General features: G+C 34.6%; 1 protein-coding gene across 2 annotated transcripts in view; it reads left to right on the top strand.

The window, feature by feature from the left end:
• Positions 1–24198, top strand: part of GRIA2 (glutamate ionotropic receptor AMPA type subunit 2) — a gene marked incomplete at both ends in the record, with an annotated part of 151313 nt that overhangs the window by 68776 nt on the left and 58339 nt on the right. For both annotated transcript variants that reach the window (XM_080796989.1, XM_080796990.1), the window contains 3 exons: positions 4663–4902; positions 17763–17959; positions 22031–22084. In XM_080796989.1, the coding sequence (XP_080653115.1) occupies positions 4663–4902; positions 17763–17959; positions 22031–22084 (491 nt within the window). The remainder of the gene's footprint in view (positions 1–4662; positions 4903–17762; positions 17960–22030; positions 22085–24198) is intronic.

Genomic DNA, 24198 nt, shown 5'->3' with positions numbered 1-24198 from the left:
GCCTATAATAACAGGAGAGAGAGAGAGAGAAAGAGAGAGAGGGAGATCAGGAAGCAAGTTTTTGATTAATAAATTCAGAGAGGCTAAGAAAACTTGATCTGAGAAAAAGATGATTGGCTTGAGTGAGTAGGAGATCATTACTGACAAATGATAGGGAGATTTCAATAGTAAATTCAGGGTCAAAATTTGCAAGAAGTTAATGTCAGAAGTTTACTGATGAGAGAAGAGATATTTTCAGTGGGCTCCAGATTTTCAAGTCAGGATTACTTGGTGATGCAGCTTTTATCAGACTTTGCACAAGCTGCAAAGGGGTTGTCACCATTCCTGCTTATGAAGCAGCCGATGCTGTTTCATTGAAGTGAATGGCAATTTAGTATAAAAAAAAAGTAAAACAAAAAATAAATCATGCCCTGTTCTTTTTCTGCCTTTCTACTAAATAACCATGCAAGGTTCTCCAGACTATCGAGTATGCTACATTAGCAACACCAATGAGAGAGAAAGATGGGAGGTGGATGCACCATCAGCATTGTTATTGGCTTATGTCATCTGGGCTATAATAAAAAGTGGAATAATCAGCAAGTTACTTACACCCAGGAGATGATAATTTCTGCTGTTTTGACCTAAAGTGTCTTTTAAAAGGACTTCCCTGGGTGCCTGGGTGGCTCAGTTGGTTAAGCGACTGCCTTCAGCTCAGGTCATGATCCCAGAGGCCTGGGATCGAGTCCCACATCGGGCTCCCTGCTCCATGGGGGTCTGCTTCTCCCTCTGACCTTCTCCCCTCTCATGCTCTCTCTCACTGTCTCTCTCAAATAAATAAATAAAATCTTAAAAAAAAAAGGACTTCCCTTTGCTGAGCTTCTCAAAGTTGATATTAAATATTTTATTAAAGTAGAACTCAGTAAGAGCATCTTTACTTACCTTTTGCAATCAGTTTGGAGTCTTAAGACATGAATGAAATTCTAATACTAATCGGCATAATCATTCAGAAAGTTGTAATAGTGTTTCATAAGGTGATTGTACGGGCCATGGAACTAGAGGTGAAACCGATCATTTCTGTTCCTTCCTCTGCTTCTGAAGATGACGTAGGAAAAGAATGAATATATGTAGAGTGCTGTTATTATCTAACTAATTTTAGGAAGTTACTTTTGGAATTATTCCACCGCTTGTGTTACATTATTTAGATATTCTCAGTGATAGTAAATCTATCTTTGAAGATGGATATAAGTTAGGGAAATGGCTTTAAAATTTCGAGGGATAGCTGGGAAATAAAGTTGAGATCACAACGAGAAATTTAATTTCTAATCAAGTGAGGAGTAATTTCAAGGCAGTGCACCTAAGATTCTTGTGTGTTATGTCAACAGGGCCAAGTATTTGTGGTATATTGGGGAAAGCATCAGTGTTAGAATGCAAAAATACTCTGGTATTTGGGGGATGGAAGGTTATAAGTGTAGCACTAAGTTTTTTGTTTTTATTTTGTTTTGTTTTATCTTGAGATGATCACTGCAAACTGGATAAGCAAAATACCTCAGCTCAGGTCAGCATTCTGATTGATTCCTGGTTGTAAATCTCAATGATCTCCTCATCATGTTTGGGGACAGAGACAGGGACTGACCTAAGGTAAAGAGAGGGAGGTGAGCAGTGTTGTAGAAATGACTGTTAATGGTATATAGAAAAAGGACATTAAGAGAGAAATATCTAGAAAAAAAGAAGATACAGACAAATAGACAATTGAATATCTACCACGAAAAGATAAAAAATAAAGGAAGAGGGTTTGGAAGGACCAGAGGTAGGCAGGAAAGAAAAGCCATTGTTACAAAATTATGCTCATTGGAAAATTAGCTGAATTGCCTGAAAAAAAGTGCCTTTGGAATCAGGTGAATTATAATTTCTTGTGAAGTCTTGTACTGCTTGTGCTTGTTGTTGGGCCAAAGCCAAGTGTTTCCAGATGGCCCCAATAACCAGGAGGCCCCTTGACAACTCACTTCAGAGTCTAAAACAAATGGAAAATGAAAGGTATGGCTCCTTATTAAGATTGTCTATGCATTCAAACAGGAGCGTCCTTTATCAAACATTCTGCTGATGCTATGGCTGCTGTTCCCATCGCAGAAGCTATTTCACTTATGATGAGAAGAGATCTCATTAATAAATCATGTCGCCTGATATTCCTATAGTATTTAGATGACATGCCAACACTTCACCGGAAAAAGGAATAAAATAGACCCAGAGAGAATTTTATAGCAATTTCCCCTTTTTATATGTCATATGGAATCATCAGTTTCTGAACAAACTTGAGATTTAAGATGTACATGTCAGTACACATATATCCATGTATAAAATAAGAAATCACCTCAGAATTTGCCTGGAAGGGTTTTAACAATGAAGGGGTTTTTTTTTTTCTTTTTTAACTTATGTGAAGAATGAACCCAGGCCAACACATTAAAGTTATTTTCAACTTCTCTACTCAGACAAGGACCAAAATATGAACATAAGTAAAGGACAGAAACCTCATCTCTATTTTATGTTCAAGTTTGAAATGAATGTAAAGGAATATATTCAGTTTCCTGAGATATATTAGACTACTCTGCAGAAGACTGGTAATAAAGGAGGAAGATGCCAATTGGTACATTACACAGATAAAACCTAGAAATCCTAGAAAACTTGTGTTAGAAAGAGAGAAGTGGGTTGAAGATTAGTAAATATATAAAGGAAAATGGGAATATTTGATAAATAAAAACCACTCAAAGAAATAGTCTTGCTTTCCTTTCCTTGCATGTCATTTAATACTTGCTAAAAATTATTGCCTATTATTTATTGATTGTCTGGAATTGGTTATTAGAATCTGTATGTATTGTAGCAATGCTCTTATTCATGAAGCAAATCTATTTTTCTACAGATATTCTATTTTTTAAAGGAAATAGAATGAAATGAAATTGCATTAGTTTTATCCTTTAAATGGGATTAATTAATTTGAAAGGATACTTGGTATTATGCTCTGGCTTGTTAGATTATGTTACTGGATAGCTTATTTTCATTTCCTTGGATTGAAATGACCCTTGAGATTCAAAAAAAATATCAGCTATTTAATCGTTTAAAGCTATGTGGTTGACCTGAATTGGTGGTTTTAAGCATTATGACATTTGTGGTTTCTATAGGGCACTTCAGAGAAATCAGTCTTGGACAAAGTAACTATTACTTCTCAGATATTTTCAGATTTGTGTTTCAAAAAATTATTCTGGCTTTATTGTAGTGAACTGAACTAAAGGGGAATATTGGATGAAGGAAGAAATTTGGGCAGGAATTCCAATAATCCATGTGGGAAAACAGTATTACCCATTAATTAAAAGCATGGACTTTGAATCCAGATGCCTAGGTTTGAGCCCAGCATCTTTCACTTACTAGCTGTGTGATGGGGGGCAAATCACTTAATCTTGTGTTTCAATTTTCCTATCAAAATCCCTGTTTGGGAATAATAATAGTTCCTGCCTCAAGGATTTTCATGAGAAATAAATGAGTTAATGTGCCATAGAACATGCCAGTCACAAGGCAAGTACAATGTAAGAATAGGTTGTTAATGAACTTGGATGATTAGGATGGAGCTACAAACAAGTGGACCACATTTGAGTATATTTAGGTATTAGGATAAACAATAATTAGTGATTGACTATGGGGGAGAAGGTAGGAGGAGGTATTGTCATATGCCATTTAGTGTGTATCATTAGAGGGTAAGGGATTTTGGAGTGATAGGACTTTCAAATAAAATATTACCTTTTTTTAGGGATTATGGTCCTAAATCAGAATATTTGGTAATGTTCTTTGTTTAGTATGGGTAAGGGAAGTCCATGAGAAAAATTAAAATTCGGGTTTCTGAACTCCATTTAATTGCTACTTGACTGAGAGACCCAAGGTTAGAGGTCTCTTTCTAGTATGTTGTGAGTCTTGCATCTGGTTTCTCTTAAAGAACTTTGGGTCAGCATTAGAACCCTTCATAAGCCCTCTGACCTTCTAAGCATCATTAACACAATAAATCCTTTTAGAGAATCAGATTTTAGAGGGAATGAGATTTATGAATGCGTATAAATGTTGGGTAACTCTGGTTTGTTCTTCATATAATTAATAATTCATATGATTGTTACTTACACATTTTTTAGGAATTTATTTATTTATTTATTTGAAAGAGAGGCAGAGTGTACATGTGTGAGTGTGGGGAGGGACAGAAGGAGAGAATCCTCCATCAGACTTCCCACTGAACATGGAGACCACACTGGAACTCCATCTCAAGACCCTGAGATCATGACCTCAGCCAAAACCAAGAGCTGGTAGCTCAACCAAACTGAGCCACACAGGAGTCCCTACATTTCTTTTTTTTTTTTTTCAAAGTGGCTATCTTAAAATAGTTTTCCACTTACATGGTTTGTTAAAAAAAAATAATGTGTCTATTTTCTTGTAGCCAAAATTACTTTTGAATGCTTTATAATTCTTTGAATTCCTCAAAGAGAGAGCTAAGTAAATAAGTGCTCAGATTGGATGGATCATTGATATAAATTCTGTATTTTTCCATTTTGATTATTTTATGTTCCATATAAAAGAGCATTAAGTTTTAACCAAATCTATGTTACGGTATGCCAATTTCAGTGATTTATCCTTTCTATTTTTCCTATTCAGTCTGCTCCCAGTTTTCAAGAGGAGTCTATGCTATTTTTGGATTTTATGACAAGAAGTCTGTAAATACCATCACATCATTTTGTGGAACGCTCCATGTCTCCTTCATCACTCCCAGCTTCCCAACAGATGGCACACATCCATTTGTCATTCAGATGAGACCTGACCTCAAAGGAGCACTTCTTAGCTTGATTGAATACTATCAGTGGGACAAGTTTGCATATCTCTATGACAGTGACAGAGGTAAGTGACAATATCCCTATTTCTTTGTAATGGGTCAAATTAAATGCCTACACTTGACACTTATATGAGATGTTATGGAGCAACACAGGCATGTTAAAGTCCAGGGGTCACTTGGTTTGATTTTTCTGTGTCAATGAATAATGCAATTTGAAAATTGGGAAACATATTTAGAGTTAAAAAAAAAAGTTGTGAATGTTCATTTTAAAAATAAAGATTCTGTCAACCCAATACCCAGATATTCAGTTGTAATGTAAATAGTACCTTCTGAGATTCAGAGTCAAGACATTATTAGTTGAAGGTCACTGAAGTGACTGCCTTGAAAGTTGGTCAAAGTGAAACTGAATAGATATGTAAATAAGGACTTCTAGAGAAATTTGTAGCAATTAAATATTTTCACATGCAGAAGTTTTATGAGGAAGGTATGACCGTTATTAACCTTGCTTTAAAATGACATCCGTGAATCTCAGAGAAGTTAAAGGACTTGCTCATGTTCCATTTGAGCAGCTGGTACAATTTGACCCAGGTCTTCTGACACCAGACCCACACATTTTTGTAATTCTAGGTTTATGATGAAATGTTATTGATTATCATACTAATTGGATAGAATCTTGGCTCATTATGCTAAAGTTGTATTTTAAGGGGGAGTTACTTCCTTCGTGTTTTCCACATTTCTTGTTGCAAGATCTGTTTGATGTATGTGTCATAGAATCAAAGTTTTATGGATTGATTGATTGATTTGAGCTTAGTCGATACACAACATTACAGTAGCTTCAGGTGTACAACATAGTGATTTCAACAACTCTGTACCTTGTGCTTTGCTCATCACAAGTGTAACTCCCATCTATCGCCATACAACACTATGACAATACTACTGACTACGTTCTTTTATTCCCAAGACCTATTCCTATCATAACTGGAAGTCTGTAAATCCTACTCCCCTTCACCCATTTGCCCAATACCTCACCCTTCTCCCCTCTGGCAGCCAGCAGTTTATTCTCTGTATTATCTGTTTTCTGTATTTTATAGTTTGTCCTCTGTATGTATAGGTCTGGTTCTGCTTTTTTAAAATAGAGTCTGATTCTGTTTGTTTATTCATTTGTTTTGTTTTTTAGGTTCCACATATGAGTGAAATCATATGGTATTTGTCTTTCTCCTTCTGTCTCACTTTCTTCTTCTGTCATAATAACTCCTAGATCCATCCATGTTGTAACAAGTGGCGGGATCTCATCCTTTTTTATGGCTGAATGATAGTCCATTGTATATATACCAAATCTTACTTATCCATTCATCTATTAGTCAAGACTTGGGCTGTTTCCATATCTTGGTTACTGTAAATAAATCTGCAGTACACATAGGGGTACATAGATCTTTTCAAATTAGTGTTTTCATTTTCTTTGGAATCCCGGATGTTCTTAACTATTTCTGGGTCCAAGATTTGGCCTCAGTGGGTGTACTTTCTAAAGCTGAAGGAACATTTTGTGCCCATTTGCATATGTATTTTTCTAAAGACAGTACCCATAACCAAACTCAAAAAGATTAAGAACCGCTATTGTACGAGTACCTAAGTACCAGATTGGGCTTCCTTCAGCAGCTTGCTTGCTGGAGTATTTAAAGGTTCCAACGAAACCCAGAAGCCTGTTTCAACCAAGATAGGGCACCTTGTTAACCCACAAGGGCAGACAAGAAGAGAGCCAGCCGTCAGTCAATTCGCCATTGATTAGTCTGTAGTCATTTGCTGCAGCAATCCCATCTGGAGTGCTCAAGCTAGGTGTCTCATTCTCTGCCCTGTTCTCCCAGTCCCGGGAATGAGAACACTTGGTGGAAAAGCCTGTCAGCACTCTACAAGCTGAAAAAAAGTTGCTATGTCAACAACTTCTCCCCCTTGCTTTGGGAAGGGAGAGCTTTGGTATTCCTATGAGGAATGAAAAATTAAAACAGAACCATTTAAAGAAAATATGGATTGTAAAGTGCTGGATGATTCCAAAGCATATTTCTTACTAATGTGATAAAAGGCTTACAAAACTGACCTTATTCTTAGGTTTTCCTTCGGCTCTCTGCTAACTCCTTTAGAACTCTGTTGCATTCATAAGACTAGCCTACAATCTGTGAGTATTCTGAATGTCTCTTTCACCCGTGCACCCTGTTGGCAGTGATTTCTACCAGCAAATATATTTTATCTCTGGACGCTCTTTTTCATTGTCTTTGCTCCAGGCCAGGTCACCACCACATGTTCCTTCTCTTCCCTCTCCATTTCCACACTTGTTTCTCTTTGGGGTGCCTGGGTGGCTCATTTGGCTAAGTGACTGCCTTTGGCTCAGGTCATGATCCCAGAGTCCCAGGACTGAGTCCCTCTTTGGGATCGCTGCTCAGTGGGGAGGCATCTTCTCCCTCTGACCCTACCTCCTCTTGTGCTCTCTGTCTTATTCACTCTCAAATAAGTAGAATCTTTAAAACAAAAACAAAAACACTTCTCATTAAAATGAAGGTAAAATTGAAAATCCCTAACATGGCTCTCAAGTCTGGTTCCTGCCAATTTATGCTACTGTCCCGCTCACTTACTAAGCTAAATCCATCTAATTAATCTTCTTTCACAGTGTCCAGATACACCAAACCAAACTCTTTCACCTCAAATCTCTGGACAGGCCTCTGGTTCTTTCTCCCCCTTCACAGTTTAGCTTACAGAGCATTTCCACAGAGCTTCATTTCATACTGTTCTTCTCTCACGAAGAAGTCTCCTCTTTTCCTATGTAGGGCTTATCACAATTTATAATTAATATTCATATCTGTTCTTTCACTCAAGAACTGCTATTGAGCTCCCACTATGCTCCCACTATGTTTTAGACACAAAGCCTAGCATTTTGTCTTTTATTTGAGCCCTGGGTGTAAAGCCCCAGGAAGGCAATGTCCAGGCAATACCCATTACACTTGGGGTCCAGTTCCTTATTGTACACACAGAATTTAAGATGATGCTGGAACAGAACTGATATTGAATAAATAGTATTAATAAGAGTTAAGCATCTGTGTATTTTAAATTTGAGAGGATTTGAGAACCTGAATCTCACTAGCTAAATTGAAGGATCAGAAGATGAATTCTGTTTGACAAAGCTGAAGGTGGCATTTTTACTGTGGGGGTATACTTCACCCTCACTGTGACTCCCTCTAGGTGAACCTGAACTTTTGAGAAAAGTCATATAGACAACAGAGGCCATAAACAGAAAGAGAGAAACTCTAGTATTTGGAGAGAGATACTGAGGACAAGCTCTGAGAGACAATCAGGTGAAGAAAGATGAGTTCATGAACTTGTAAAAAGAACATGACACATTTTGAAGTGATTTTATAAATACGTAATTTGGAAATATTAAATGAAACTGAAGTGATGAGATAATCTCATCATTAAATTTTACAAATTGATTTGAGTTTAAGTTCATCTTTTGAGAGAAGAATGTTAGAGTTACAATATTATATGTTAAAGTGAAGTATTATATGTTAAAGCCAAAAATGGCCCTATGGACACATTTCCAAGGTATTATAAAATAGTTGTTCCTGTTTTAATATGAACAGTGTCACACTGAATCTGAAACTCTTCAGAGTTAAGTGTATAAGACTCAAAATAGCAAAAGACTTCATTTTTACATAGTGTTTTACTTGGATTAAGAAATGGGATTTTGCTATCCGTTTTTTCTTATTACTGTCCTAGTTTTTATAGCTTTGCCATCATATTACATTTTGAAAAGATCATTTGTGCATTTATTGTATGACTGGCTTTCTTTTCTTCAGCTGTTAACCTCATACCCTTCAAGGAAGCACCTCCTTATTTAGTGTTATGTGGTTATGAGCATGCATCTTTGCTCCCTTTATCCCTGCTATGCATGCTTTAAAGATAGATTCTATGATTTAATCTCAGTGTATCTCTACATGCTTCAATTTTAAACAATTTGGTCTGTCCTTGATGTGGCACCCTCTCTACTTCTTGGATTATAAGGGTTTTTTTTTTCAACTTAAAAAAATATTTTAATTTCAGTTAGTTAACACACACTGTTATATTAGTTTCGGGTGTACAATAAAGTGATTCAACACTTCCATATACACCCAGTGCTCATCACAACAAATGCAGTCCTTAATCCCTGTCATCTATATCACCCATCCTCCCAATCACTTACCCCCCCGGTAGCTATCTTCTCCATAGTTAAGAGTTTGATTCTTGATTTGTCTCTCTCTCTCTTTCTCTTATTTTTTTTTTCTGTTTGCTTGTTTGTTTTGTTTTCTTAAGTTCCACATGTGAGTGAAATCATATGGTATTTGTCTTTCTCCGACTGACTTATTTTGCTTAGCATTATACTCTCCAGCTCCATCTGTGTTGTTGAAAATGGCAAGACTTCATTCTTTGTGTATATATAACACATCTTTATCAGTTCATCAATTGATAGACCCTGGGGCTGTGTCCATGTCTTGGTTGTTGCAAATAATGCTGCTATAAATGTAAGGGTTCATGTATCCCTTTGAATTTTTTTTTAATTATTTGGGTAAATACAGCAGTACAATTGCCAGATCATAAGGTTATTTTTAACTTTTCTAGGAACCTTCATCCAGTTTTCTACAGTGGCTGTACCAGTTTGTATTCCCAACAATTCGTGAGGGTTCCTTTTTTGCCATATCCTTTCCAACACCTGTTGTTCCTTGTGTTATTGATTTTAGTCCTTCTGACAGGTGTGAGGTGATATCTCATTGTAATTTTGATTTGCATTTCCATGATGATCAGTGATGATGAAGATCTAGTCATGTGTCTATTGGCTATCTGAATGTGTTCGTTGGAGAAATGTCTCTTCATGTATTCTGCACATTTTTAATTGGATCATTTGGTTTTTTGGATGTTGAGTTTTATAAGTTCTTTATGTATTTTGGATACTAATCTTTTATCAGATGCATCATTTGTAAATATCTTCTCCCATTCTGTAGGTTGCCTTTTAGTTTTGTTGATTGATTCCTTCATCATGCAGAAACGTTTTATTTTGATGTAGTCCCAATAGTTTATTTTTGATTTTGTTTCCCTTGACTCAAGAGACACATCTAGAAAGAAGTTGCTATGGCCAAGGTAAAGGAAATTACTGCCTATCCAAATTCTAGGATTTGTATGGTTTCAGGTCTTACATTTTTATCTTTAAACCATTTCAAATTTATTTTTGTGTAGGGTGTGAGAAAGTGGTCCAGTTTCATTCTTTTCTCTGTTGCTGTCTAGTCTTCCCAACACCATTTTTTGAAGAGACTGTCTTTTTCCCATTGGATATTCTTTCCTGCTTTGTTGAAGACTAATTGACTATATAATTGTGAATTTATTTTTGGATTTTCTGTTCTGTTCCATTGATCTATGTGTCTGTTTTGTGCAGGACCATACTGTTTTGATCACTTGAGCTTTGTAATGCAACTTGAAGTCCGGAATTGTGATGTCTCCAGCTTTGCATTTCTTTTTCAAAATTGCTTTGGCTACTTGGGATCTTTTGTGTTTCCATACACAAATTTATGATTATTTGTTCTAGTTTTGTGAAGAATGCTCTTGGTATTTTAGTAAGGATTGCATTAAGTGTACAGGTTGTTTTGGATAGTATAAACATATTAGCAATATTTGTTCTTCCAATCCATGAGCATGGAATGTCTCCTTTTCTTTCTGTCATCTTCAATTCCTTTCATCAGTGTTTTATAGTTTACAGGTCTTTCACCACTTTGATTAGGTTTATCCCTCGGTATCTTATTATTTTGGGTGCAACTGTAAATGAGATTTTTTTTTAAGTTTCTCTTTCTGCTGCTTCATTATTGGTGTATAGAAATGCAAGAGATTTCTGTACATTGATTTTGTATTCTGCAACTTTACTGAATTCATGTATGAGTTCAAGCAGTTTTCCGATGCAATCTTTTTAGTTTTCTATATACAGTATCATGTCATCTCCAAATAGTGAAAGTTTTAGTTCTTCCTTACCAATTTGGTATCTCTTTTTGTTGTCTGATTCCTGTGACTAGGACTTCAGTACAATGCTGAATAAAAGTGGTGAGGGTAGACATGCATGTCTTGTTCCTGACATTAGGGGAAAAGGTTTCAGTTTTTCCCCATTAAAGATAATGTTCACTGTGGGTTTTTCATAGATGGCCTTTATTATGTTGAGATATATTCCCTCTAAATCTACTTTGTTCAGGGTTTTTATTATGTCTGGATATTGTACTTTGTCAAATGTTTTTTTTTTTTCCTGCATATTTTGAATTGATTAAATGGTTCTTATCCTTTCTGTTATGATGTGATGTATTATATTGATTGACTTGTGAATATTGAGCCACCCTTGCAACTCAGAAGTAAATCCTACTTGATTGTGGTGAGTGATTTTTTAAAAATGTATAAATGAATTCAGTTTTATAATATTTTATTGAGAATATTCATCAGAAATATTGTCCTGTAGCTCTCTTTTTTAGTCGTGTCTTTATTTGGTTTTGGTATCAGGGTAATTCTGGCCTCATAAAATGAATTTGGAAGTTTTCCTTCCTTTTCTATTTTTTGAATAGTTTCAGAAGACTAGATATTAACTATTCTTTAAATGTTTGGTAGATTTCACCTATGAAATCTAGGTGAAGAGCCATGTGGTCCTAGACTTTGGTTTGTTGGGAGTTTCTTGATTACCAACTCAGTTTCTTTGCTGGTTATTGGTCTGTTCAAATTTTCTATTTCTTCCTATTTAAGTTTTGGAAGTTTATACTTTTCTAGGAATTTATCCATTTTTTTCTAGGTTGTCCAATCTATTGGCATACAGGTTTTTTTTTTCAATTTTTAATAATATTTTCTGAGTGTAGAATAAAACATATGGCTTTTTAAAAAATATTTTATTTATTATCCATTTGAGAGAGAGAGAGAGAAAGAGAGAGAGAGAAAGCACACAAGCAATGGGGAGGGACAGAAGGACAAGGAGAAATTGGCTTCCTGCTGAGCAGGGACCCTGATGTGTGTTTTAATCCAGGGACCAGGGGATTATGACCTGAACTAAAGGCAGACACTTAACCAATTGAGTCACCCAAGCGCCCCATATTATTAAATATTAATTTCTAAATATACTAATTGTTGTTCTTTTGAGCAGCATGGGGCCAAAGCTTGAAAATGGCTCATAACTTTCTGACCCAAATATCAGCTGGATGAAAAAAAAATAAATTTTCTATTCTTATTTATTGCACTGCTCCTAACTAAGACTACCCTTTAAACCCTTCGTCCTTCCCACCATCCATCAAAATGCTGAGCAACAAGTCCAGGAGTCCATGTCCCAGTTATAATCAAGGCAGGACATGGATGCATCTTGGTCTTTGTAAAGTTCATCTTCTTCTAGTTCAAGTTTACCCATGAAAGCAGTGCTGAAAATGTTCATTTGGTGCCTGTGATGTTTTAGGACTGCTGTCTTCTCTTTATCCAAGCCATATTGCAGCAGCCTGTGACTTCTTGATGAACCAATGCTCTTCCTAAAAACATATTATTATTGAGGTGCTTGGGTGGCTCAGTCATTAAGCGTCTGCGTTTGGCTCGGGTCATGATCCCAGGGTCCTGAGATCAAGCCCCGCATCAGGCTTCTTGCTTGGCAGGAAGCCTGCTTCTCCCTCTCCCACTCCCCCTGCTTCTGTTCTCTCTCTTGCTGTGTCTCTCTCTGTCAAATAAATAAATAAAATAAAATAAAGCATATTATTTCTTCAAAGACAGTAGGTAGACAGATCTTCAATACATTTGAAACTATAGAGTAATGGGTTTACCTATGTTAATGCATTAAATATCACCTTATGTATTCAATTTGAACCAAGACTTTAATCAAAATGTGTCTCTTATTTATTGGTTCAGTGTCAATAAGGTAAGACAACACACTTCTATAGATCGTAAGTAAAAGTAGAACTAATGCTTTATATCTTTATGTCTTGATTTTACTTTTAAACTATATTATTTGTTCCCTGAAGGGAAGGCTCTTTGATTCCAGTTCCAAGAAGAAATCATGCATAGAATAAAAATACTTCCAAATTATAAATTTCTTTTCAGATGTTCCTGAGAAAGTCAATGAGGGAAATGTATGTTAATCTAATCTGCCTAGGCATGCTGCCATGATTTAGTGATCATAAATATTAATTTCTGTGCCTGAAAGATGAATAAGGGCAGTGAATTTTAAATGAAACAAAGAAAATATTTTTGAAAAGAAAGAAATGATCTGAATGAAATATACCTATTTGCAGTAATCATTTTTAATCTATCCGCTAATATACCAATTAAAACACTTAGACTTTACCTGTCTTTAGACTGATGACGTTTCTATAACTCTCTCACAGTATTATTAACACTAGCTCAAGATGAAACTGTGAAGTACTGATGGTAATACTTTGGAAGAATTTTAGGGTGATTGTCAGCTCACAAATAGGTTATACAACTATAACTAGTTTTGCAAAAATTAAGCATTTGAAGTGGTAATGTAATCCAACAAAACATAGTCTAGCTATTCTTTATTTTAGCCAAAAGCCTGATAATTTATAGAGTTTAGAACTTAATTTTAGACTTTGTAATATTCTTGAGTTACTTTAAAATGCATTTTAAATATATGATTCGGGGGAATCTTTAATTTTCTGTTTTTTTTTTAATTTTCCAATTTGTAGATGAACAACTGTGTATCTCAAGCTTTCTTTGTCCTGAGTAATTTGGTAAAAAGAAATCAGTTTCTGCTATAATTCAAATATCCTGATACAGTATACATACTAGAGTAGAACAATTACTACTTACTAATAACTTGAAGTAAACCAATATTTTTAAAGAAGTCCCACTGTTCATGCAAGTTTATAGTCTGGTTAAAGGATGGAGGTATTAATGAAGATAACTTTACGCTAGTTTGTGTGGAAAGGAAAGAGTAATTATCTCAGGTAATATTGTTTCCCTTAATTAGAATGTGGTACCAAGAGACCAAGAAATGAATTCGTGTTAGGTTTGAAGAGGTTAATTTCACCTCAATAGTTGCAACATGTATTTTCAGTGATTTTTAAAATGATCTGTTAATTTTAAACTAACCAGAATTAACACAAAAGCCTTAGTTGTGAGGAAGACACAGATCAAGTTAGGAGCCTAAGAGGTCTGTTACTATTACTGAAAAAACAAGTCTAAGAATATGGATTACTAAGCAGGGGACAGCAATCTCTTTAAATCATGAGTCAGACTATATTATGGATTGTGAGTTACTTCTGGCTGTTCCTAGATGATTTAATATTATTCACTGTCTTCTGATGACACTAAATTAATCAAATCTGATATTGCACCACTTGAGCTATTTAGCTTCTTAATGGATGTAATATTTTTAGGCTTCATAGGTTACAAAACATTAATTCTGAGAGTTTTAATAGGAGAAAATCCACACCAACTGTGAGTTACTTTTGACACATAGAATGAATTCATTGAGAACTCAACTATTTTTTAAAATGCCTTCTTAGTAATGTAATATATCATCTTCCTTTTTTTTTTTAACAAGATGAACTGCCAATGTTAGGTATAGAAATATCACTTGATTAAACCCATTTACAAATAATTATTGTTATTATTTTTAAAGATTTTATTTATTTATTAGTCAGAGAGAGAGAGAGAGAGAGCGCACAGGCAGACATAGTGGCAAGCAGAGGCAGAAGGTGAAGCAGGCTCCCTGCCGAGTAAGGAGCCCGATGTGGGACTCGATCCCAGGATGCTGGGATCATGACCTGAGCCGAAGGCAGCCGCTTAACCGACTGAGCCACCCAGGCGTCCCTACAAATAATTATTTGTATCTAAAATTTCTTGTAATATATATTGAAAGATGAGATAGAATATCAAGAACATCACCACTTGAAATTTTAATATGTGGTCAACTTCATAATTAAATAAAAACAAAAAATAATTTCTGCTTAGAAGAAAGGAATTGCAGTGTTATATGATAAGACGTGGATAGCATATGAAAGATCATTCATAGATATCATGTTTTTAAGGAGGTAACAAGGAAGAGTTAGTTGCATAAAGATTAAAATTTGTGAAAAAGTAGGACCTAGATAGTGAAAGAAGTTTAGAAAATTAGCTAATTTTCCTACTTGGGAAAGAAGACTGGATAGATTTAATAACTGTTTTCAAGCACTTTGAGAGCTCTTGAATTGATCATGATGGCCAGCTGTATGTTCTATCTTCACTGATGATGAAAAACAGGAAGAGGGTTTGAATTATATCATAGAATGATTTATTTATAAGTAGTGGATGGAAATCATAGGTGATCCATGAAGTTTTTAAAAGAAATTTTATCATTAATAGATTTTTTTTTTACAATGGAAAGTGGTCTCTTGTTTAAATTATTCTTTGAAAAAAAAATAAAAAAAATAAATTATTCTTTGAGAAATTCTTGTGTATCCTGTTTTTGGTACACGACTGGACAGAAGAAAAAATTATTGTTGTTTTGTAAAAAAAAAAAAAACAAAACACAAATTCCCTTTAAGTTCAGTTTATGGCTCAACTTCCCAATTTGAAATAAAAATAAATTATTTTCAATTTTCATAATGAAATGTTTTAAATAAAAAATAGAATAATATGAAGATCCCCAAGGACTCTTAACTCAGCTTTGTTAATGACAAATGTACAAGGAATTCTGTAATTATCTATATCCCTTGTCCTTCACAATTATTTTGAAACAAATACCTGCCATCATGTAATTTCATCTGTACATATTTCAGTTTGTATTGTGAAATAACCACAATGTCATTATCATATGCAGGCAGATTTACAGTAATTTATTAATATCATCATCTATTTTTCCCCACAGTTTATTTGAATCAAGATAAAAATGAGGTTTTTATTCCCCAATTGGTTAATATATTTCTTAAGTTTTTAATAACATATGTAGAGTTTCAATTTGATGATTGCAACGCTCCGATATTTAGCATATTACTCTGCCACATATTCCTTATAAATCGGTAGCTAGAGCTAGAAGTCTGGAAAGATTCATGTTTATTTTTTGGCAGGAATACTCCATAGATGATGTTAAATGAGACAGGTAAGTTTTGCATTTTAGCAGCAGTTAATGATTTTTACCTTGATTCATTAATTCACTGTGCGTTAAAAGATGGTTGTAATTCTGAATCTATATTCCTTCATCATTTGTCATTTGTCAGCTGGACAAATGAGGTTTTCCAAAAAAGGAAAAACTGTCTTAACTAATTATTATCCTGAGTATAGGTCATAAAGGAGGGGTAGGAAAATGCTTGTTTCTTTTCCTTTATTTACCAATTTCAAAATAATAACTCAGCTCCTAGTATTCTTCAAAGGCAACCAGATATTTATATATATTTAAATATCACTGATTCAATTTCTTTGCTGGCTATCAGTCTGTTCAAGTTTTCTATTTCTTGCTGTTTCGGTTTTGGTAGTTTATAATTTTTGGTATTAATAAGAATTTGTGGGTTTAAAATATATTATATATTTAAGTCTTTTGCGGTTATTATTCCTATTGATATCCAAATTGCCTCAAATTTACTTGATCTTCATCACATTGGCTCCTGAGTCTTTTGACACAACTCTGATAGTTTTGGAGAGCTTCCTTGCATTTTGTATCACAAGATGTTCTAAGCTAATCTTATATACTCTTGGTCAGTGCTGAATCAATACAATTTTTAATGCTGTTTCCAGGTTCAGTAGTTTTGTTTTTTTTACAATGCACATATTTTTGCCATAGTAAATAGATTGAAAATAAAGTGTAGCACGTGAATAAAATTTATAGAGTAGTGTGATCATATTAGGTAAATCCCACATTTTATGGCTAAAAAGAAATCAGCATTCTTCTGAGAAAGATGTAGGACTTTCTGGAATCAGGAAGATGATGTGATGAGTCCTGAATTCTTTTTGGAGCCCAGATTTTGTTTTGTTCATTAAGCTATTAATAGAAATGATGAATTTAGGTTGGCTGTGAAGACTTGAAGTGATGTGGAAGACAAGCTTATGTACTGCTTTTCCTAGTGCTAAACTGAAGATTTAACTTTAGGGAATAAGTTCCCCAATTATTTTCCTTCTCAATCCTATGTATGAAGTAATATATTTTTATTAAAAATACAAAGAAAATTTTCTAAGTCATAAGATGTCATAAGCAAAGTTACTGATAAATAGTAAACAGGTCTTACATTTGAAAAGTTAAGTAAATGTAACAAATCTGAGCTAGAAAACTAACTGCTACCATCTGGTTAATAGGTGAACATTTTAATCTCTATGGGATCAGTCCCAATAACAAAAACATGATGTGACAGAAGGCTGAGGAAAACAACGGCTGACTGGAAGACAATAGGAGGAAAATTAACAGCCTCATTGAGATTATTGGATCCTATGCTCACAGAGACTCATGTAGATTTGTCTCCCTGAAAATGTTGCAACATTTTCATTTAACATCCTCTTGAGGATGTTAATATGAAATGATAGGCTGTCATATGTAAAGAAACAGTCTTTCCCATTCTGTAAGAGAAAGAAATGTGTGTCATGTCTTTGGATCTCACGTTAACCAAAGGTATCACAGACATTACTCTTTGGTAATATCCGAAAGAAGACAGCTGAAAGAGCTGAAAGAAGGGGAGACTATCCCCCCCACCGGAATATGGTTCTTTCCATCAGAACAATAGCATATAGATAAAAGAGTTTTTGATGTGAAGCAGAAATAATTCAATGTCGATAAAGATCCTCATTGTAGCTTTTTAGAGGAGTCAACATCCCCTCAGTTGCACAAAAATATCAGACTTAAAAATATATTTGCTGTCAATTTCACAACGTAATTCTGAGTTATTCAAGTATCTTTTGCGGTCATCATTTTTCTTTGCCTTCCTAGGCTTATCAACACTGCAAGCTGTACTGGATTCTGCTGCAGAAAAGAAATGGCAAGTGACTGCTATCAATGTTGGAAACATTAACAATGACAAGAAAGATGAGACATACCGATCACTTTTTCAAGATCTGGAGTTAAAAAAGGAACGGCGTGTAATCCTGGACTGTGAACGGGATAAAGTAAACGACATCGTAGACCAGGTTGGCTATTCTGTTTTCTAATGGCACCAAATATAGAATGTGTGCGCAGTGTCAGCATTTGCAGTGAGTATTCGTGTGAGGTGCTGAACAGCAGTTTTTCCTTTATGGTTTATATAGGATGAAGCAAAGGTCATCAATTAAATTACCTCTGGTTTCAGTTAGCAGTAGCAGAGGGTCTTCAGTCATGCTGACACACCATGCTAATCATTAACTATATTCAATATGTAGCTACTGAGTCTTATGTTCTATATGATAAGCATTGCCCTAAAGTTTGATATTTTAGTCGGAAATTTAAAATTAAATTGTTGAACATTTTAGAGATAAAGAAGTGGCCACTAATTAAGTGAAAGTAAGGCTGGGGTTCTAAGAGAGAAGTGAGTAGTTTGTGGCAAAACATGGAGACCATCAAACCTTAGAGCACAGTATGGAACATTGTGCCTATGTTGTCTGAACACATCTTCAGAGAAAGCCTATATTTATTTTTCCAAGGTTTTTGTTTCCTCCTGCTAGGTGGGCTTTGTGTCACTATAAAACTATTAATCTTTGAAATTAAAATATGTAGGGGAGACATATTCAGTCTGTGTTTGCTGTTTGAGAAGTTTACTGGACTTAAGGATGTTTTATCTGTGCTTACCATACCACTTTGATTCCATTTAAGGTCTTTTAGGATAGGACAGCTATTCAGTAATATCCTAATGATAAAAATAAGATCCACTATATTATATGTAGGGTAAATGACCAGGGATGTTGGTGAAGTAGCATCATGATTTAGTGAGTTAAGATCTGCTTCACTGGGTATCTGCTTCTTTTCCCAACTGATAAATGTGTGTGTGTGTGTGTGTGTGTGTGTGTGTGTGGCTGTTAGTTCCTTGGACTAATATAGGATTGGAAGAAAAATGTGCAGTTAAGTATGCATTTCTTGGCCCTTCTAGGTTTTGAGTAAAAAATTAATTCACCATTTATATAACACAAAGCATTTTGCAAACATAAATGTTGATGTAGCTTTAATTGATGTGTAATAATACAGGCCCTAAGACATACAAAATGGATCTCACATAAAATATTAAATAACTAGATAAACTAACTTGTTATGAGAAAGAGCTAAATGTTTTATGCCAGAGAGGTGAACATTTCAGTGAAAAAGTCTTAATTCTTGTCTCAGGAGATGAAGTTAGGGTTGTTTTAACCTGAAGGCCTCTTGTTCAAATGTGATCCTCGGCAACTCATTTGAATTTCATAGGAGATTCTCATTAAAACTGAATTTTAATAATAGTCATTAGTCTTTTTTTAAAGAATTTATGTATTCATGGATCATCATAATAAATGTTGTTGAAAGTCTACATGAAAATCATTATTTCCAAAACTAGAAGACGGAAACTATAGGAGAATTTGGGAATATATGGAATGTAATATGTTGAAACAAATATATGATGATTAAATGTACATATGGACATCCATTCAAAAGGTACAGAGACTTTGCACATGTTCATTGTATTTTCATAAGACACTCTTGAATTATTAAATGAGTGTGTACAGTGGTTGGTTGCATCATTCAACAAACATTAACTGCAGACATCCTCTGTGTCTAGAATGAAATGTGCAAAGACAGGGAATAGTGGTAGCTGTACTCCATTAACCCATGGTTTAGAGGGGAAGACAAATTTTACATGTCACACTGTAGTTCTACAAGTTGGAAAGCAATGTAGTCTAAGAGGAGGAGGAAGAACCTATCTTTAATAGGGACAGGAGGATCTATGGAGGGTTCACACACTGGCAGCATTTGTCTGGTTTGTTTTCATTCATTTACTCATTCAGTAAATTTCCTTGGGTGTCTAATATTGCCAGACAAGCACGGTGGCAGATCCAAGAAAGTAATGTTAAATAAAACAGGCAACCCCATTAAGGTAAATATTTATGATATATTTACATAAATTAATATGCCATTATAATGGTGGTATATATGAATGAAGAGAACAGGATGTTATGAAAAAAAATACAAAAAAATTTAGATTAGGAGATCATGGAAGACCTTCAAGGAATAGAGTGACCCAAGCAAAAAGTGGGATTGAACTACATTTAAAGAAAAAGAAACAGTATTTACTTATTCACTCTATAAATACTTATAAGAGAACAGAGGTGATGAAACTTTACTGTTATAATAGCTTAAAGTTAGAAAGAGAACCAATCTTTCTTGATTATGAAAATTTTATCATTCAATAAAACCTTAGAGTTACGTATTTCTGGTTGTGATTGGGTGGAAAAGGGAGTCAGCCATCAGAAACACTTAGAAATCAATATAAGTTTACTATTGTTAGTGCAGTGTTAATTATTATTATAAAGCAAAAATACGATGGCATGGTCAACATGAATTCCTATGTAGAGGCAGAGCTAGTGAATTTTCATATCCCCCTCCCCCCCCATTTCAGTGAACGCTCTACTCAACTACTGGTAGCACCATTTGTAAGATTTGTGTTGTTGTTGTTGTTTGCTTGTTTGTTTGTTTTTAATTCCCAGAAGGAAGGCATGCATGATTCAGAAAGTAGATTGAACAGTAAACAGAACCAACAGATGTCAGTAGGAAGTATGAGGGACAAAATCAATTCAATTAAAGTGATGCTAATTAATATATTTTTCATGCAGAAGGACATCTTTTCTTTGCAATTTTCCTTTCAATACAGAGGGTTCATTTTCTTGGAAAAAGTGATTTAGCTGCATTACATAAAAATAGGTTAGAATATGATACAAGCCCTAACTCTCTTCCAAATAGCTATCATTTAACATCAAAGGGGCATTTGGTGGAATCTTTCCTAGGATTTTGCCCTGGTTCTTTAACTAAATGCATTGCTTTAGAGTACCTGACTTTGTCTGGGATAAGAGAAGGTCAAGGAAATCCTTTCCCAGGAGGTAACATTGGGCTCAGATTCCTTGTGCCTGAAGCATTAATAAGACAAATGATATGGTGGTTGAGAGAGCTTTCCAAGCAAGGAAGCAGAATATGTGAAGTCCTGAGGTAATGGAAAGAAGCCTTTTCGTGTACAAAAATACTTAAAAGGAGGGCCAATGAGACCCTAGTATAGAGAGTGGAAAAAGAGGGCCTGGAGAAGCTTGCAAGATTACTGGACTTTGTAGCATAAATTAAGGATTTTGCTTATTATACTAGAAGCAATAGGAAGTCACCAAAACTGTATCATCAGGGAAATGAGCTAATGGTTTGAATGTTTCTCTGCAGTCCTGGCATTTCCTGCTTTCTTTTGGTGTGAAATTTTCTTAAAAATAAGAGCTACATTTGAATATCTAAGTACTAGGACTACAGTATGGCCATTTCACCAATGTCTTACTCTCTTGAATTGCTATAGATCAGTGACAAGTCACACTGATTCTGTAATGTCCCAAACTCTCATGAGCATTACCAATAAGACCTCAACCTCGTGTTCCATCATACGTTTATCTTGCCGAGTTTTGACTTAGATTTGTGGAGAAAGATTAGCTTCTCTGATGCTTTGCTGCCTCAAGCTGGAAATAATAATGTTCATTTGAACTAAATTGCAAGCATCTCAAGACTCTTAAGATGGGAATATTATTTTATAAATTCATATAAGAATTCTTTTATATGCTTATTAGTAATTTATAAATTAATGTTCTACTATAAATTTGAGTGTCAGTGTGTGAATATAAAAGCTCAGGTGTTGATTTCAGCTGTCTAATGTTTTAGAAAAATAGCTTTTGTGGAAATAAAATTATGACTTATGGATTCAATATTCTTTTCATTTTACATTTCTTAAAATCTTGTGACTTTATTTTCACTGAAGACAAAACTGAAATAATTATTTGTTTACTTATTGACTTCTTGAAAGATAGCATTTATAAAGCACTGAAATGTATTGTCACTTTTTTCTGAGAGAAATATTCTCTGTGTTTGAGAATTATATTTTGTCAAATAGGACCCATCATAGGATATCAGAAAACATAGTAGATAAAATTCCACTTTTTTCCTCAATTAGGTCATAACATCAATAATTATAATTTCTATTATTTGCATGTATTAAATAATTATTTCTTTATCTTTGTTAGGTTATTACCATTGGAAAACATGTTAAAGGTTACCATTATATCATTGCAAATCTGGTAGGTGAATTAATTGATATTTTTAATTTTAATAGAGATACTTAGAAAATAGTTTTGAATGACCAGCATTTATTAGTGGTACTTTTAAAAACGTATCTTGATTATATTGATCAGTTAGAAGTAACAATGTTTTTCTCAGTTTGTGTTTTAGACTGACTTCCCACTTTATATACTCTAATCAATTTCCTATTATAAGTGATGTAAGAAATATTTGACAAACTTCATAAATTGTCTTTGAAGGCATATTTAATTATGGAAAAGTTTTCAAAAATAATCTAGTTCAATTGTTCAAATTTCCTCTTGTTTCTATCACAGTGTTTTATAATTTTTCCCTTTGTGCATTCCTTTACAGTTTTCAGTAAACATAGTATTTGAGATAAATACACATTTGTGAAAATACATCTTAGTGAAAGATTAAAGCTGCAAATGTCAAGAATTTTTATTTATTTCTGATTTTCTATTTACTATGTAAGCAACACAATGACATTTAATCCCTGTAGCTGATCAGTTTTTCATTAGGCTTTCTGTCAAATTATGATCATACTGAACATCTAAGTGTTTGATTATATCTCTTTCTCTTAAGTATAATCAGAGCCAAGTTAGAATTATTGTTAGACATTTTTTTCTAAATAGTTTTCAGATCAGTAGTAAAATGACCTTAAGCCTTTACTGTTGCAAAGTTCTATGTTCTTTGATGAAGTATGATCTTACTTGACTGAGAAAACTGCCCTCCCCAGTCTCAGGAAGATAGAAAAAGAGGGAGAAAATGAGGGCTTATTCTAAATAGCATAATAAGACTTTGGAAAGGTCTCATATTTACCCAAATGTAGACTGACTGACTTTCTTTCTTCCTTCCTTCCTTCCTTCATTCCTTCCTTCCTTTTTCTTTCTTTCTTTCTTTCTTTGAAAGAGGGATGGAGGGTAAGGGCAGAGGGAGAGGGTGAGAGAGAATCCCAAGCTGGCTCTATGCTCAGCAGCATGGAGCCTTACTCGGGGCTTGATGTCATGACCCTGAGATTATGACCTGAGCCGAACCAAGAGTTGGCCGCTCAACCCACTGAGCCCAGGCACCCCTGTAGATTTATTTCTGTAGGTAGTTTCTGGAATATTATATTGTTCTATCAGAAGACATTATTTCTAGTAATGATGGGGGAAAAAAAAAACTTTATAACTAATAAAAGCTGTTTTCACTAGAAGGTGGCACCAGTGATTTAGAATATTAAATCTCAAATCTGCATGTTATTAGTAGAAGTTGGTTGTTCAGATAAAACTTCTGTTTGCCAATGAAATGGCTATTATAAAATTCATTAGAATTTATCTATTGATGTGATATTACAGATCCTAAATGACTCCCTACCAGAGAAGCAGGGGTTAAAATAAATGAAACTCTGTATTCACTCTCTTCAGAACCACATTCTGTGCAGGGAACAGCCTGGACAGTCAGTCCCCTGTGTGAATTGTGCCATTTGATGAACAACACAGAGCCACATTGAAAGCCGTGATCTTTAAAAATGTCCAGATGGAGAAGATTATATTGGAACATTGAGAAATAATGACAGAAGGTGGCTCATCAATTTGAGAGTTGATATCTGATGCTATGAAATGGAAAGAAATGTACAGATGACCAAAGTGGGGAAAAAAATTAGAAAATAGAAAACGTGTGCCTGTTGCTGTCATCTTCTAGGGAGGATCATAGCTTGTATTTTATCTGAATTCAGATTCTGCTTTTCCATTTCTGAATACTTGGCATCTTCACCATATGGAACTTCCAGTGAGTCAGTAAGTTCAAAGTATCTGAGGAGTGTTGCAGTTTCTATGAATTTAGAGGGCACTTGAAATTTTCACTGACATTTAAAATTGAAGAATGCCATTCAGAGTTGAAGAGCTTTCATCTTCCAAACTCTCAACTGGAGATAGCTCCCTTTCTCTGTCTAGGGTCTAATGAGTGTTAAACGAGGTGGTGATAAAAGAAAAGTCCTCAGATAAAGCTATTGATGAATTTCCTCAGGAACTGGTAATGGTGGATTAGACTCCCAAAACACAGATTGTGATTAAGTTCCTGATACAACGTTTAAAAGGATAATTTGTACATAAAGTGATGAAGAAGTGGTCAT

This window comes from Martes martes (assembly GCF_963455335.1).
Source record: "Martes martes genome assembly, chromosome: 2".
NCBI classification, from domain to species: Eukaryota; Metazoa; Chordata; class Mammalia; order Carnivora; family Mustelidae; genus Martes; species Martes martes.
Note: the sequence above shows the minus strand (reverse complement) of the source record. Positions and strands in the feature narration are given on the sequence as shown.